The sequence below is a fragment of the Phoca vitulina genome, unplaced genomic scaffold (genome assembly GCF_004348235.1).
Source record: "Phoca vitulina isolate PV1807 unplaced genomic scaffold, GSC_HSeal_1.0 scaffold4, whole genome shotgun sequence".
NCBI classification, from domain to species: Eukaryota; Metazoa; Chordata; class Mammalia; order Carnivora; family Phocidae; genus Phoca; species Phoca vitulina.
The window spans coordinates 41,671,300-41,687,106 of record NW_022589707.1 but is presented as its reverse complement, the minus strand read 5'-3'; the positions used below and the strand labels follow the sequence as shown (position 1 = coordinate 41,687,106).

At 34.0% G+C, this 15,807-nt stretch overlaps 1 protein-coding gene across 2 annotated transcripts in view; it reads right to left on the bottom strand.

Annotated features, from left to right (window-relative positions):
* Positions 1-15,807, bottom strand: part of SKAP2 (src kinase associated phosphoprotein 2) — a 166,018-nt gene that overhangs the window by 134,463 nt on the left and 15,748 nt on the right. For both annotated transcript variants that reach the window (XM_032401888.1, XM_032401889.1), the window contains exon 4: positions 11,864-11,971. In XM_032401888.1, coding sequence (XP_032257779.1) covers positions 11,864-11,971 — 108 coding nt within the window. The remainder of the gene's footprint in view (positions 1-11,863; positions 11,972-15,807) is intronic.

The window sequence follows — 15,807 nt, the reverse complement described above, 5'->3', positions numbered from 1 at the left end:
GTTATTCCAACTGCAAAGCTTTGAGGCTGCACCATTGCTTCATAACACCTAAACTTGGAGACTTCCACATGAAAAAGTATAATTAAATATCTGATGAGGACATTGGAACTTGTGAGTATGTTTGACAAGAAATACGGAATTAGAATCCCTAAAATTTCTCCATAGTGAAAACGAATCTAATATTTAAATTAAACATGACTATGAGTGTATACAGATGAAGATACAGAGAAAGATATAGGGCTACTGAGAAAATAACCAAAAATCAAAAATTAAGCATCCTGAGACTACTGTAATTCATTCTCTCTCCAACTCTAAATCAATGCTTCTAGCTAAGGTGAAGAGTTTTTAATAAATAAACAATAAGTACATAAATAAATAAGAATTACCAGGAAAAAATAATGGCCACATATGTGGAAAATGCAGAATGTCAAAATGCTATAAACATTTCTAAGTTTCTACTCTCAATTTCTGTACTGATGTTGTTGCAGACCAGTAACAAACAGATCACAGACCCAAACCAATCTGCAGACCACACATTGAGTAGCACTCCTTGGATAACTCACACAGCTTCTTTGTGTCTCAGTTCCCTTATCTGGCAAGACTGCTCAGTTTGGTGGCTGACACATGGTGGGGGGCGAAGGAGGGAGCAGGAAAGGAGAAGAGATGAATTCAAAGAAACAAACCAACTTCCCTTTTGAAAGCCAAAAATAGTAACCATTTTTCTAGCAATGATCCCAGCACCCTTAAATCCTGCCCCTATAACTACACATTGAAAAGCCTAGAAAATTAACAAAAAGCCAGTAAATCAACAAAATATCTACTTTGACTCCATGTTCTCTGAAATAATTTGTTAAAGTGAAATGAAAGTGACATGAAAGAAGATCCATGTGATTATACATTTGTATTTGTGATACAACAAAAACACTGCTAGAAATGAGAGGAGTGATATTATATGCAACAAGACAAAGCAAGAATTCTTTTTTTAAAGGATGCTAAAGGCTGCAGAATTCAAGAGTTCACTGAGCTGAAAAGGCACAGCAAGAAAATTACTTTTTGCTATTTGCACAATTTTTAAAATATGCACTAAGCAACAATAACATTAAAGGTGAGCTAGAATATGTCCCCGTTTTAACAAGTATATTAATCTCATAACTCTTTAGAGTAAAAGAACTCAGTATTTTAAAAAATAATTTAGCCTTGAGTTAAGAATACTTTAAGAATCTTTAGTTAGGTAAAGACTTCTTAAACATGATAGCAAAAACACAGGCAACAAAAGAAAAAACAGACAAATTAGACTTCATCAAAATTAAAAACTTCTGTGCTTCAAAGGACACCATCAAGAAAGTGAAACTGACAACCCACAGAACTGGAGAAAATATGCACAAATCATATATCTAATAAGAGATCAGTAGCTAGAATATATAAAGAACTCTTAGAACTTAAAAAGACAGTCCAACTGGAAAATGAGAAAAGGCTTTGAGTAGGCATTCTCTGGAGAAGATATACAAATGACCAATATGTACATGAAAAGATGATCAACATCATTAGTCATTAGAGAAATGCAAATCAAAACCATAATGAGACACCCCCTAATACCTACTAGGATGACAAAAGCAAAGACAGACAATAACAAGTGTTGAAGAGGATGGGGAGAAATGGAAACCTTCTCACATTGCCGGTAGGAACACAAGACGGTATAGCACTTTGGGAAACAGTTTGACAATACCTCAAAAAGTGAAACTTAGAGTGACCATAGGACCCAGCAATTCCACTCCTAGGTATATACCCAGGAGAAATGAAAACATATTCATTCACATAAAAGCTTATACATACATGTTCATAGCAGCATTATTAATAATAGCCAAAAAAGAAAAAACAACTCAAAACTCTATCAACTGATGAATGGACAAATAAAATATGGTATATCCACACACTGAAGCATTATTGGGCTATAAAAGGGAATGAAGTATGATATATGCTACCATACAGATGAACTTCGAAAACATTATACTAAGTAAAAAAAAGAAGCCAGACATAGAAGGCCAATTATTTTGTGGTTCCATTTAAATAAAATGTCCAGATTAGGCAAATCTATCTAGAAAGTAGATTCATGGTTGCTTAAGCCCATGGGGTGTGGGGGAAGAGAGGAAAAATGGAGAGTATCTGCTTAGAGAATAGGGTTTCTTTTTTGTGACAATGAAAATGTCCTAAAATTGATTGGAGTAATGCTTGAACAGCTCTGTGAACTTATTTAAAACTACTGAATTGTATACTTTAATGGGTAAATTCTATGGTTATGTTAATTATACCTCATTAAGATTACTTTTTTAAAAATAGAATACCTTAAGAATCCTAGGCTTTACCCCCAAACTGTTGATGGACTCTATAAAATCAGTCATCCCTTTTAACTTAATAACTGTATATCTTCCCAAAAGCCATAATTTTAGGAGGATTAATAAAGGAATTATTACAATCTCATCCCCAATTCTGCACTACATGGCACTACTCATATGTAGGAAAAAGCCCCTCAAAAAAATAATTTATTCAAGTTGATTCTTAAAATTTCCTTACAGAGACATTTTCTTTAATAGTATCTACATTATTTTTAAATCTACAGCAGGTGTATCCCACTTTCCCTGAAGTACTGAAGCAAGGACCCTGTATCAACTCTCAATTTTGAAAAAATACTTTGATAAGCAGATACCAAAGACTGTATTCCATGTTTAATCTTTGTAAAAATTTAAAAAACAATTTTTGCCTTAATCCAGTCTGTGTCTATTTATTAACAGAGCATTTATTTGCTCTTAATGACTTCCCAGCCTTGTATCTGAGTTGTGTGCACTATTCTTTCTATTTGGATCTGTTATGGTCTTTAACCTTATATCATTTGACTCTGAAATGAGAATAATGAGACACTGATTAGTACCCTTGTTTCCTAATAATTTCAGGCCACTTTTTTCCCCACTGTTTTTTTCCAGGTATAGCTTTATGAATCTTCCAATATAGTTCAAATTCATTCAAATATTCTCAAAAGTTTGCAAGTTTTTTAGTCACTGACTATTGAGTTCATGTATAAAATGAGTGACTCCTTCCATGGGCTCATGATGCTTAGCCACAAGATTTTCCCAAGTGTAATATTTCTTTATTCTCATATTCTCATTATTTGCTCAATAGAGAAAAGTTAAGGCACAGAGAGGTAGAATGGTTCCAAGAAAAGGCATGATTCATTTATTATAAAAAACTGAACTAGTAACTGTTTTCAACATGGAGTACTCAATTCAAAAAAAATGATCATCTACTATGAATCTCTAAAACTTCCAACTGCAAATCCTACAAAATCCAGTGAAACATATGAGTTAAACAGTACAAAAGATAGACAACACCTCAGGCACAGAGCTGTGTCAAACATAGAAAGAAACATTTATCTAAGGCAATCCTTAGATAAATAGGCTGGACAGCAATAATACCTTGATCTAACATGTCCTTTCTATGGGCCAGGAAGTGTTCTAAGCTCTGTGTATGTTTATCTTACTTAATCCTCATAACAACCATAGGACATGCGTGGTGTTACTATCCTCAGTTTCTTAGATGAGGAAACTCAGATAGGTCAAACAACTTTGCTGGAGGTCACAGAGATGAATAATGAGGCCAGTATTTTAACCCAGACAATAGGATCACAGAAGCTGTTCTCAACCACTGTGCTTCGTTTTTAGGGTGACTGGAGTATATCTCATCCCATATCTGCCCCCAAAAGAATGAAACTGGAAAGAGAAAGGCAAAATAAGGCTCACTTAAGCTCTATCCCCATATATCTGGATAATTACCAGGCAGACTGGATGTTCACTGTTACCATGAACTCAACTGTTCAGACCCAAACTCGTCAACATTTGCAAATTCCTCCTAACCCGTTCTTCTCTTGATGTTCATATCTCAGTTGATTCTTCCAGTCATCCAATTTAGAATTTTGTAATTTTCTTTGGCTTCTCTCTTTTTAAAATTCTACACATATCCATTTACCTTGTCCTGTCCATTCTCCCTCAGATGCATCTTTTCCTTTCCAGTTTCACTATCCTCGTCTAGTCTCTGTTCAATTCACATCTGGCTTAATGGAATGGTCTCTTACCTCACAGACCAAGGTTTTCAACCCCTTCAACCCATCTATATCCCACCACTAGCTAAATGCTTCTAGAATACTTTTCATCGTTAACATTCCCTTGCTCAAAAAGCCTAAAATGGATACTCATTTTGCTTACTGATTCAACTCCTTATGACACCATTTAAAGTCCTCAATAATTAAGTTCTTCCTTGCCTAAAATAATGGAATTCTCTGTGAAGAAATAGAAACAAGTTCACAAAGGTAGTGCCTTAGCCAGAATAACTCGGTTAGTGGCCAAATTAGGACCTGAGGCAAGAGCCAATGCTTGTTACGTGCTATCCTTGTCCATCCACATCTCCCAATCCTCTTCAATCTCTCTAAGCCATGTTGGTCTTTGCACAGTTCCTCAAACGACACTCATTTCCAGACCCATTTCCTATTGTCTCCACTTTCTCAGCTTATCTGAAAAGCATGCTCCCCTCTATTCTTTACTAATTAAAACTTTACCTATCCTTGTTAAGTTCTGGTTCAAACTCCAATTTTTTCCATAAAACACTCATTGAGACCAGTCTGCAATCGTTTCTTCCTTTTCTGACCTCCTAGGGTATTTAATGTCAATGCCACACATTTCTGTATTTGAAGAAAGTTGATAAAGTTTCAAATATTAGATATGTATGTATTGTACCCACAATTAGACTACAATTTTTTTAGGAAAAGGGACAGTTCTTTTCCACTGCTTATAGCATCTAGATTCTTCTAGAAAGCTAGCACTCACTCTAAGTGAATATGTAAGATTTGCTGACACTTTCTGGACTACCTTTGACCTGTAGCCAGGGAGCATACTTCTTCCCCAAGGAATGATTCCAGCAGATCAATTGTGAAAATGTTTTAGGACAAAGCACCCTCTTGATATTATTAGAAAAGGAACATAGATAGCACCAACCTTTCCTCCTAAAAGTTCGCCCTGAAATTCTGTTTGTTTTTAAAGAATAAAACCTTAATAACATTGGTAATGAAGAAAGAGTATCTTCCGTGGATCAAAAATTTTGAGTAATTCCTAGCAAGTGGAAGGCAGATGAGACTAAAGTGAGGAAGTCATAGTAGAGGACACCAGAGCCCAGGAGGACGCCAAGGAAAGTAAGTGCTAGTTTCCCCAAAGGAGCCTCAGAAATCTACAAACAGAATTACAGGATGGTGAAGAGGGACACTCATTAAAGAACTATAATCAAAGCAGCTAGAACCACTGGGTCTGTCTTCAAAAGCATGCAGCATTAAAGGCATTTGAGTTGGATGTCCTGGTCAAGAGACCAAAACCTTACTGAGTCTCCATTTCCACAAGAAAATAGGGAGAATGTCTTCCGCACAGGGTCATTCTGAGCCGATTAAAGGAAAATATGCATGAAAGAATCTAGTTCAGAGCCAGACTAATTTCTCAATAAATATTAATGTATTCCTTCCTTAAAGATGCTACCCCGACCAGCAGCACAGTCACCTCTAAGGAAGGAAGGAAGAGGTAGGAGGCTTCCTTTAGAATCCTGAGCAGGCTGGCATGCCTTTCTCTGAAATCAAACTGATCAGCCCACTGTCTTTTTTTTTTTAAGATTTTATTTTTAAGTTATCTCTATACCCAATGTGGGGCTCAAACTCACAACCCCAAGATCAAGAGTCATATGCTCTACCGGGCGCCTGGGTGGCTCAGTTGGTTAAGCGACTGCCTTCGGCTCAGGTCATGATCCTGGAGTCCCGGGATCGAGTCCCACATCAGGCTCCCTGCTCAGCAGGGAGTCTGCTTCTCCCTCTGACCCTCCTCCCTCTCATGCTCTCTGTCTCTCATTCTCTCTCTCGCAAATAAATAAAATCTTAAAAAAAAAAAAAAAAAAAAGTCATATGCTCTACCAAGTAAGCCATCCAGGTACTCCTGTCAGGCCACTGTCTTGAAGAACCTTTGCTTTTAGATTTCTAAACTCTAAATTCACCCTTTAGCTCAGGTTACAAACAGGAGAAACAACTGAAAACAGGAAGCCATATACTGCAACTTCTCCAAACTCAGACAGCAAGGAAGAAAAGCCAGTTATGTGCCTAAGTCTTATGAGATACAGTGTTCTGCAAGAGCCAAAAACTTCTTGACCACCAGCCTGGTGCTGACACCTGAAGGTCTCTGAGTGGGGCCCAAACTCCCTTGGGTTAAGGCATTGCCCCTATAAATATGCAGTTACTGATAAAAACTGGTTTTTGGACTTCTGCTCCAAATGTTCTTTTCAGCACCTTTTCCCACTTTCTTTCCAGAAAACTTCAGGAACCATGCGAAACTCACTTAAATAACCCTCCTCTCCACAATTTACTCCACAACCTCTCAGAATATAGGCATAAAGTTTATGCTTTGGTTAATTCAATATCATGCCAAAACATATGACTGCCTTCAGGCAACAAATGAGAGAGGAAAACCAATGAAACCAGTTTGGTTTTTTTTGCGTAGGTACAGACCAAACCAACTGAACAGCGTAACACATACTAGTTACTATTTTTGGAATCTGCCTTACTAGAAACTTAGATTGCTAATTACCACCTTATTTTAGGTGATTGTTTTCTCCTTCCATCTAGATTACATGTCTCTTGAAAACAGGAACTTCGTCTTAGTCATCTTTGAAATCCCCATCGCCCTGTCAGGGTATCTTGCACCCTTCCTCAAAGACTCTGTAAACAACTGCTAATTTACTGTATTAAAGATGCATGACTTTTCATAATGCTGACTATTATTACCTTTCTGATCGTTCTAGTCCACTTTGTTATAGTCTTATTGGCCCTCACTGTTTTATTTTGATGTATTTTCCCATTCAATGGCATAAAGCTTAGGTGATTCTCAATAATTACGTGTTTTTATTTACTCATATATACCTTTGTATCATGAAAATATTTCACATCTGTGTACTTTATATTTCCAATCACACAATATATTACCTTGAACGTTAAAAATGTTTTCTACTTTTTATTATTTCCTCAAACTATAACCCCTCACTTCTACCAAAATACCTGAAACTTGCTATACACATTACAGAAGGACTAAAGTAATCACCTTCCTTATATTGTTATAACACACACAAGGTAACAACTGGCATCTGAAGTAACAAAAAGGTAAAAAACAAAACAAAACAAAACAAAAACCCTCAAGTGCAACACTAATGTATGTTATATACACAAAGATATGTGCAAATTGCAAACTAGTCTAAATTCTCAGAATAAAATTTAAAAATATGAGTTTAAGTATCAAAAATCACATGATACTATGGTAGAAAAACCCTTACCCTAAACGGTAAGTTATTAAAGAACCTTTTTTTCCCTGGTTTTAAACACTGTTTCATATTCTACTGGAACCCAGAGAAAACTAAAGCATCTCTTGCGTGGCTTTTACAAGATTAGTGCTAAACCTAATTTTACACAAAAAGATCTCTTCCTCAAAAGTTTGGTATGCAATGTGTAGAAATTTACACATTAAATGTATGTGTGTGCACTTCAATGGATTTATATCTAAGCTTGTTTTAGATGCATTGTGAGAGCTCATTATTTATAGGCATCCCAGAGATAATCTTTTTTAAAGCAATCCTTTGGAATAAGTGATTTATATGTTTTATGAATCCAAATTTTCATACACTAGATTTTCTTAAAGAAAATTACACCAAAAAAGAAAAAAAATCATTATTTACTCTTATAAATTATGATCAAGACAGCTTAGCCCTTTTCCTTAATCCCCAAGCTTTAAAAAAATAGTTCCATTCCTAAACCAAGATTTTTTTTCATATAAACCTATGTCCTTGCAATGCCTACAGTTTTCAGTAACCTATACTTGGGAATTTTTAGTTAGGAAGATACCACGACAATAAATGACTGTTTTATATCTTTAGCTTCATTTTAGCCTTCCTATATTCACACCCTAGAGGTTCCAGATTCTTATCCACAAAGTGATTATGGTTTAGGACTGAATCAGATTTGTAACAAATGTCCACTGGGATTCTTCGACCTATCATCGACGGGTAGAGCCGATATATGTCTTCAGGCTCATCGAATCCGTTCACCTTACCTCAGGGACTTCCCACAATGCTACGTGGTTAGAAGCCTTCTTTCACAAATGACGAAAATGAATGAAAAATGATTTCAGAATAGAAAAATGGAAACCCAAGTCATTATATAGTGTCTAAAGGCTACCCTGCCTCTCCCACCTTACTGCCCAAGCAAGCATTCTAACATATGTACAATAAGGGATATTCTTCTTTAAGGTTTTGAGTTTCATTTTCTCTAATTTTATCTGATTGCTGACATGCATCATTTATATTAACACTTCCATAATATCCAGCCACACAATACAATAAAACTTCTAACAGTGATCTAGTTTGGAAACCATTATGATTTGTTTTAAATTTCCCCAAAAAATATAAGGCACAAAGTTAATAAAAGGAAATTTCTAGTAAGTATGGTTTTTTATAAATATTACCACATCAAAATGAAACTAACAGCAGTCATGCAATCATGCATAAGTAAAATACAGGCTCTTACTGTTTTTCTTAAAAGCTAATTTAGCATGTCACTCTCTCCTTTTTTGCTATTGTCTTAAAATGTATTTCCCCTCAAAAAATAAAAATAAAAAGTGCTTCCAAAGAGAGAGAAGAAAAAATTACAAACTACAGTATTTTTTATGCTACAAGCTATACAAAAATCTGTCACCATCTATGTTACAATTCTAGTCGTCAATAAGGTACTTTTTTTCAATGCACCACTCAAAAATCAATTATATCAACTCTTTTGTATAGAGAAGCAGCACACCTTTCAGGCAACTAGTATTAATGAGTAGACATGACTATAGAATCTCCATCTGTTTCTCTGACAAAGCTGTGGCTACTCTAGTCTCTCATTGAAATTCCATTAATCTGGTGTACCAAGGTCCAACGCGAAAATCAAAACTCCATCTAACCCTTTATCAGCTCACAATAACCTACAAGTGAACTCTGCCTGTTAGCATGCAGCAAGTTATGATTTTGCTATCAATCAGGCAGTTGGCCAATAAAAAAAAAAAAAAAAGGCAGGCTGGAAACAGTGTGTCTGGCAGGGTTTGAAGACTTTGTTTTTGTTTTCTGTTTTCATCCCCTTTCAATTTCTATAGGGTGTCTGGACCTTGTGAGATTATGCATTATTCTCCTTGGCTGTGATTTAATTGCTACCAGCAATCAAGTCGAAGCATCACTGAAGTGTGCTTGAATTTCATTAGAAGATATAACTTATGCTACTTTCCTACAGTACCTAATAAACCATAAAGAAACCAAAACACATATGGCTTGAGGGAATAACTGGAAAATTAGGTAGCCATTTGGGAACTGAGTGAACTTTTGAACCAGAGGAACAGAGAAAAAGAAATATTAAAGGAAAAGACAGACTTAGAATGCACACAAAGATGTGCAGGTTTGACCTTTTCAGTACCTTGAAAATTACATTAGCATTATGAAAAATACATATCATGTTTAGAGTTTATAATCCATCAAGGTTCAGATACTTTGTTAGTGCCTACCATAAGGTAAAAGTCAAAAGGACAAAACAACAATCTGATTTGACAAAAGGCCTTTTGGTGACCTGTGCTAATTTAGTTATACTTATTGTTAAATGCATTATCCTTTTATAATTAATATATCATTAGACTGAGGTCCCATAATGAAGGAAAATTTATTCGGCAAGGGAAAGAGAACACATACCAAATCTATGTTGAAGGGAGAGAGATTGATATGACTAGATGACTTTCAGAGTGCAAATTAAAAATCCAAGTGGTAGTGTTAAAATTAATTTATAATATTCTTAGAAGAAAATGTAAAACTATCATATATGGTATTTCTTATATACCAAAAATGAGTAATACTAAAAGTTAAATTTTCAATCTGCTTAAGAATTGCTTACACCAACACTAATGAAAATGCACCTATATTTAACAAAAAACTTAATGCTATACATAAATATAAGTTATTAAATAATATTCAAATACTGATAATGTAATCTTTTAACAATAAATCTTTTTCATGCTATTAATGTATTTCCTATATATTTGGTTATGAAAACAAACATGATAAATTATTTACTCATAATAAAGAAAATATGATAATTATGTAAATGCATTATAATTTAAGAACAATTCACTTTTTCTAACAAAACACTAGCTCTCATAGATATTTAATTGTTGGATTTCTTAGGTTACAATTTTTTGAAGAATGTACATATTGCTCCCTTATAATTCAAATTATTTATGCTATCTTTTTAAAACTCTGAGCATATATACTCTATGAACATTTTGTGTGTGTGCATGTATATTCTCCTGAGTATAAATATTCTGTCTGTGTATATGTATACCCACATACTCATTTCTATCTACCAACACTTAACAGAGAAGCAAAACAAATCATTGTAATGTGTCTGAAAAACAGCTCAACTCAAACAATAATTCACTGTTTTGCCTGAAAATATTATTTATCAATTATAAAACATTTTCTAGTAGAAATGCTTTTGAAGACCAGATTAGGAAGGGTAATGCTCTGTTTCAGATAAGAAGTGTAACTGAAGAGAAATGTGCATCTTTTTAAAAAATAGGGAATACGAGAGAAAGAAATCTCTTCCTTTAAAAATAGAAATTAAATGTTTGCCAAAATGTAAAATTCAACATAAAATGGATATGATTATTATTGCTACACATTGTACAAAGTTCTGAATATAAAAAAAAAGATTGTGTTGTTCTGAATCAGTGGTTAGAATGTTTATCACTTATGCATGTACTTGACTTATCCCTGTTCTGCAATAGACATAATTTTATACCTCATAAAAGCAATTTATGTTTCCAAAGGGAATAATCTGGATAACATAAAATGTGGAGTGCTCTGTTGCAGGAAGCATATTTTCATTCAGCAATTGTATTTAGAGATGGAACTGCACAGTTTGATCATCATACAGTGGCAGAAGGCATTATTCATTTCTGTGTCTCCATGAAACTTTGAGTGCCACGAATTAATATGCATGGCTAATTTATCGATACACATTCTTAATTTATAACTATCTCTCACCCTTATAAGGTCTCTAGAATGCAGACGCACTCAACTGGCTATAACAGAGAAAGCACACGCTACACTAAAAGCAAGTTTCATAACTTTGGCAAGTTTTTAAAAATTACGAAGAGATAAACAATCGACTTTATTACCCATTCAATTAATACAAAACATTATAATACTACTGTATAATGTGGGGTATCTTTAGGTGACAATCAGGAAAATGAGAATGTGTATTAAAAGAAGCATTTGATGAAAACCTGTCTTAACGTGAGAAGGCAATGTAAGAATAATTAATTTAATATTTTATGAACTCATTTTATATGAAGTTTTAAAAAAAGAGATCAAAAATCTTTTTCATTATTTATAAAATAAATAATACAAGAAGCCATTCAGCAGCACAATAAAATTAAGCAAGAATCTGATAATATTAAATTAACCAACAAACTAATAATATTCATATAATGATGTAAACACTCTCTTAAAAATTCTAGTCAAGAAATTTCCTAGGAAAAGAAGGAACTACATACTTAAGAAAACCACTAGAGAGAGCTCTTCTGTTCCTTAAAGTGTTCTGGTAAAGGTAAGTTAACTGAAGCCTCTGCATTTACAGCTTTCTGACAAGACCACCACCTCTACACACTGCATTGTCTTGTGTTGGAATATCTAGAGGTATATTTGATGGCAAAATATCACATACCTTCAGAGTGGGCTTCGTCATCTTTATCATATCTTTCTGAAGCTAATGACACAGTATCTGGAGGCCCAGCAAAAGGGTCATCATAGTCTTCCCCATCTTCTGCATCACCTATAGAAGAATCACAGAAAAGCCTTTTATAGATTAGCCATCTTAAAAAAAATGTTACTTTGTCAAGAGAGGTAAATTTTACTATTAAACCTAGTCACTGTCATGGAAAAACAGAGTAAAAACAGGTCCTATTTTAACATATATCTACTGTAACTTAAATAAAGTAAGTTTCTGGAAGTCAGTGGACAACTGCTTATTTCTGATACAAAAGGATACAATTTCCAAAATTATGATGGTCTCTACAAAGATGAATACAAAAAAAGTAGAAGCAAGGTAAAGCAGAGTGTGTATCCAAAACAAACAAAAAAAGAAACAGAACCAAAATAATGATAACAAATAACACAAAAAAAATTGGAAAGCACAACAGAGAAAATAATTCAAGTTAATTCCATTTACCTACTCAATTATTTGAAAAATTATGATTAGAAATTGATAATTCAAAGCCATATGCACATTTTATGTTTTCATGAAGAATCACAGGGTTACATTAGAGTAGATTAAAAATACTCAGTTGCATTTTCAAGAGCAGGAATCCTTTATGGGAAAAATTACTTTAAAACTCATATAACCCTTTTAAGTTCAAAGTGATTTACAACTTGACACCTTCAATTTTCATTCAGTAATATGTTACCTTTTTTTTTTTAATCTTCTAGCCAGTTTTTACATGATTTCCAAATCCTAGGTTGGTTGGTTGGTTCGTTTGAAGTCATTTAATCCCCACAATAAAATCTTGTGGTTTGGGTTTTTTCCACATACCCATTTAGAATAATTAAAAAAAAAAAAGAGTGAATCAGATATTTGCTAGCTTGTGTACGTATAAGTACTCATTTTTCAACCATATTCAACCACATCCAAAGAAAATTCAATAAAATTCAAAAAACTATATGCTTTATACTGTATCAATTATCTGTTAATTCAAGAGAAAACCAGCTACCTCAGGGATTACCCAAAAAGCACAATGAAAACCTCCATGGGAATCCTAAAGAACCTACAGTATTACTTTAAGACCATGGTTGCGGAGCAGATCCAGATTAAAGCTACCAGCCTCTCCAAAAAAATATCTGTAACCTCTAAAATCCATTTAATGGGTGGCACCCTATTTCTCAACATATTTTTGGTAGAGGAAATAGCCCCTTTGAAAACACCATGAAAGTAATAAAAATAAACCAATATTCATCTCTATTTCTTTATAATTTTGGCATTTCATCAGCATCCATCATCCTTATTCTGAAAAAGATAGGGCTATCTCCCATCAAGGCAGTAAGAGCAGAAGATAGAGGACTATCTTTACTGCCCCTGATGAATCCACCACCAGGTGCACCATATAGGGATGTTTCTTCCCCAAATAAAATTCCAAGGAACACATGTAAACACTATTCATTCCTTAGATCTTAATTTCTTTTTCTTTTAAAATGTTTAAAGTAGGGCGCCTGGGTGGCTCAGTCGCTTAAGCATCTGCCTTCCGCTCAGGTCATGATCCCAGGGTCCTGGGATTGAGCCCCACATCAGCCTCCTTGCTCAGCGGGCAGTCTGCTTCTCCCTCTGCCCTTCATCTCACTCACGCTCCCTCTTTCAAATAAATAAGTAAAATCTTAAAAAAAAAAAAAAAAAAGAAGAAGAAGAAGAAGACTAAAATGTTCAAAGTACTTTTCGGAACATTCCATGATCCCTTACAATATTTCTCTTATGGAAAGTATTCTGATTTTAAATAAGAGGTAAGAGAGAACCTCATAAAGTGCTAGTAAAAATATGTTCAGGCATGGAATGACAGCTCATGGAATATATAGTAGTAAAGATGACAAAGTTCTCAATTGCTCTTAGTTGCTGGAGTATCCTTATATTCTCAATAAAGTAAGAATTGCTATAGCATGAATTTGCAAAGGATATTTCATATCATGAACTATAAAATAAATTTTGCTGTGAAAAAAAAATATCAGGATACCTCAAATATACTGCCCCAACTTAGCACTTGGCATGGATAATATTATGAATAATTTCATAATTATTCAGGCTTAAATCTATTTAACTCTACATGGAAAAAAGTTAAAAGTTAAAAAGTTTAGAAAATCAGGATTTGTTATCTTTTGATAATATCCATTATATGTTCTTATGTGTGTATCCATGTATATACACATACACACATGCACACACTGATCTATATTTATATATGTATGCACACAGCAAAAAGATCATTATTAAAGCTATAAAATAATATTTAATGAGTTAAGAATATTTTCTACAAATTGGTTACTAACAGGTTAAAGACTTCTGTGGTTTCTGTGTTTAAAAAAAAAACTTTTTGTATTATTTATTAAAATAAAATTGTCTTCAGCTTTCCATTCTAAGAACTGCAGCTCATTTCAAATGTTTTTTTATAAGTAATGTGATAATTTATATTTATCTAAAGCAAAATAAATTAAATACTGCTACTGGCTTTTTTTCTCCCCCTACCCTCCTTTTTTCCCCTTTTTTAAGCTCCCTTGAATTAACCCAGAAATTTAAAAAAATAAATAATTTTTTTTTTAATCTCTGTGGTATCTATATAGGGTTATTCCCTTTTCAACCCGCATTAAGTTGAAAGGACACATCATTTCTCAAAATAGTCTTCTTCATTTTACTGCTGTTCCAGGGGTGATCCATCCCTTTTCCTCCTTCCCAATTACTTTTTTTCAACCCAACGAAGAGCTGTAGTATAAGGACCTTAAACTGAACACAGGGGTCGCTGTTGAGTAATGCAAAGCTTTTTTTTTTTTTTTTCTCCCCAGGGGCTGAGTATTTGCAGCAATACCTGCAAAGACTTCTATAAATTAAAAGGTAAATGTTCAACTTGTGTTTATGTAATAGAAAACTGAACTCCAAAGCAACAATGGGCATCAGGTAAACGTATCCAATACAATTTACAGACATAATTGAAAGCATTACAGCCTAATCAGACATCTAAAAGAAAAGCATGCTCAAATGAAATGTCTACAGAATCATTAGTTGGCAGCCATTCTATTACAATCACACATAATGTCAGTGGTGCCTTGAGCCTGTGCCAATGACAACAGCATAAATTTTGCATCTCATTTCTGTGGTCATAAAATTAATGATCAGTTTAAAAATACTTCTTTGTAAAAGTTATTGCGCAAAGAAAAGACATGAATGTGTCCCTGTTATGTACTCACAAGGATAATTATGGGGCTGTTGCTCATTAATACTGTTTCTTGTTTCCCTAGAAAACCATTTGATTTATCCCACAACTTTTAAAAGTTTAATTAACGATACAAAGTTAACAGTCTAAAAGACAATGATCCAAGACTTCCCTTCCTATAATTTCAGTAGCAACTTAAATATTATGGCAAAAATCAAAGCTGAGTCTTACCACAGCACCATATTTCTCTGATAAACATTTTTAAGTTTATAATAGTTGAGTTCAAATCACTATTATCCCTTCCTCATTATATCGTTCATCATCAATTAACATTTTCCTGAATGCCTAGAGATGGAGCCCACCAGCAGCTGAACAGTCATGATCTCTACCACGGTGGAAGGTGATTGAACCAATTTACTGCTTGTTTTGTCAAGCAAGTCTTATCTGAAACACAACCAGGTAAACGTTAAACTAAATAATATACCTAAAACTTAGGTGACAGTCATTCCCCCTTTATAGCATGAAAGGCAAACTTGAGAAAAAGGACTTGAGTGAAAACAAATTAATTTCTAATTCTCTACTCCGTTCACGTGTCCAAATTAATGTCTCAAGTAATAACATACAACCAAATTGACAGCATTAAGCATTTAACGTGTCATTTCTTAAGGGAATCTGTGGTTTCATTCTTAAGACTTTGAAAGAT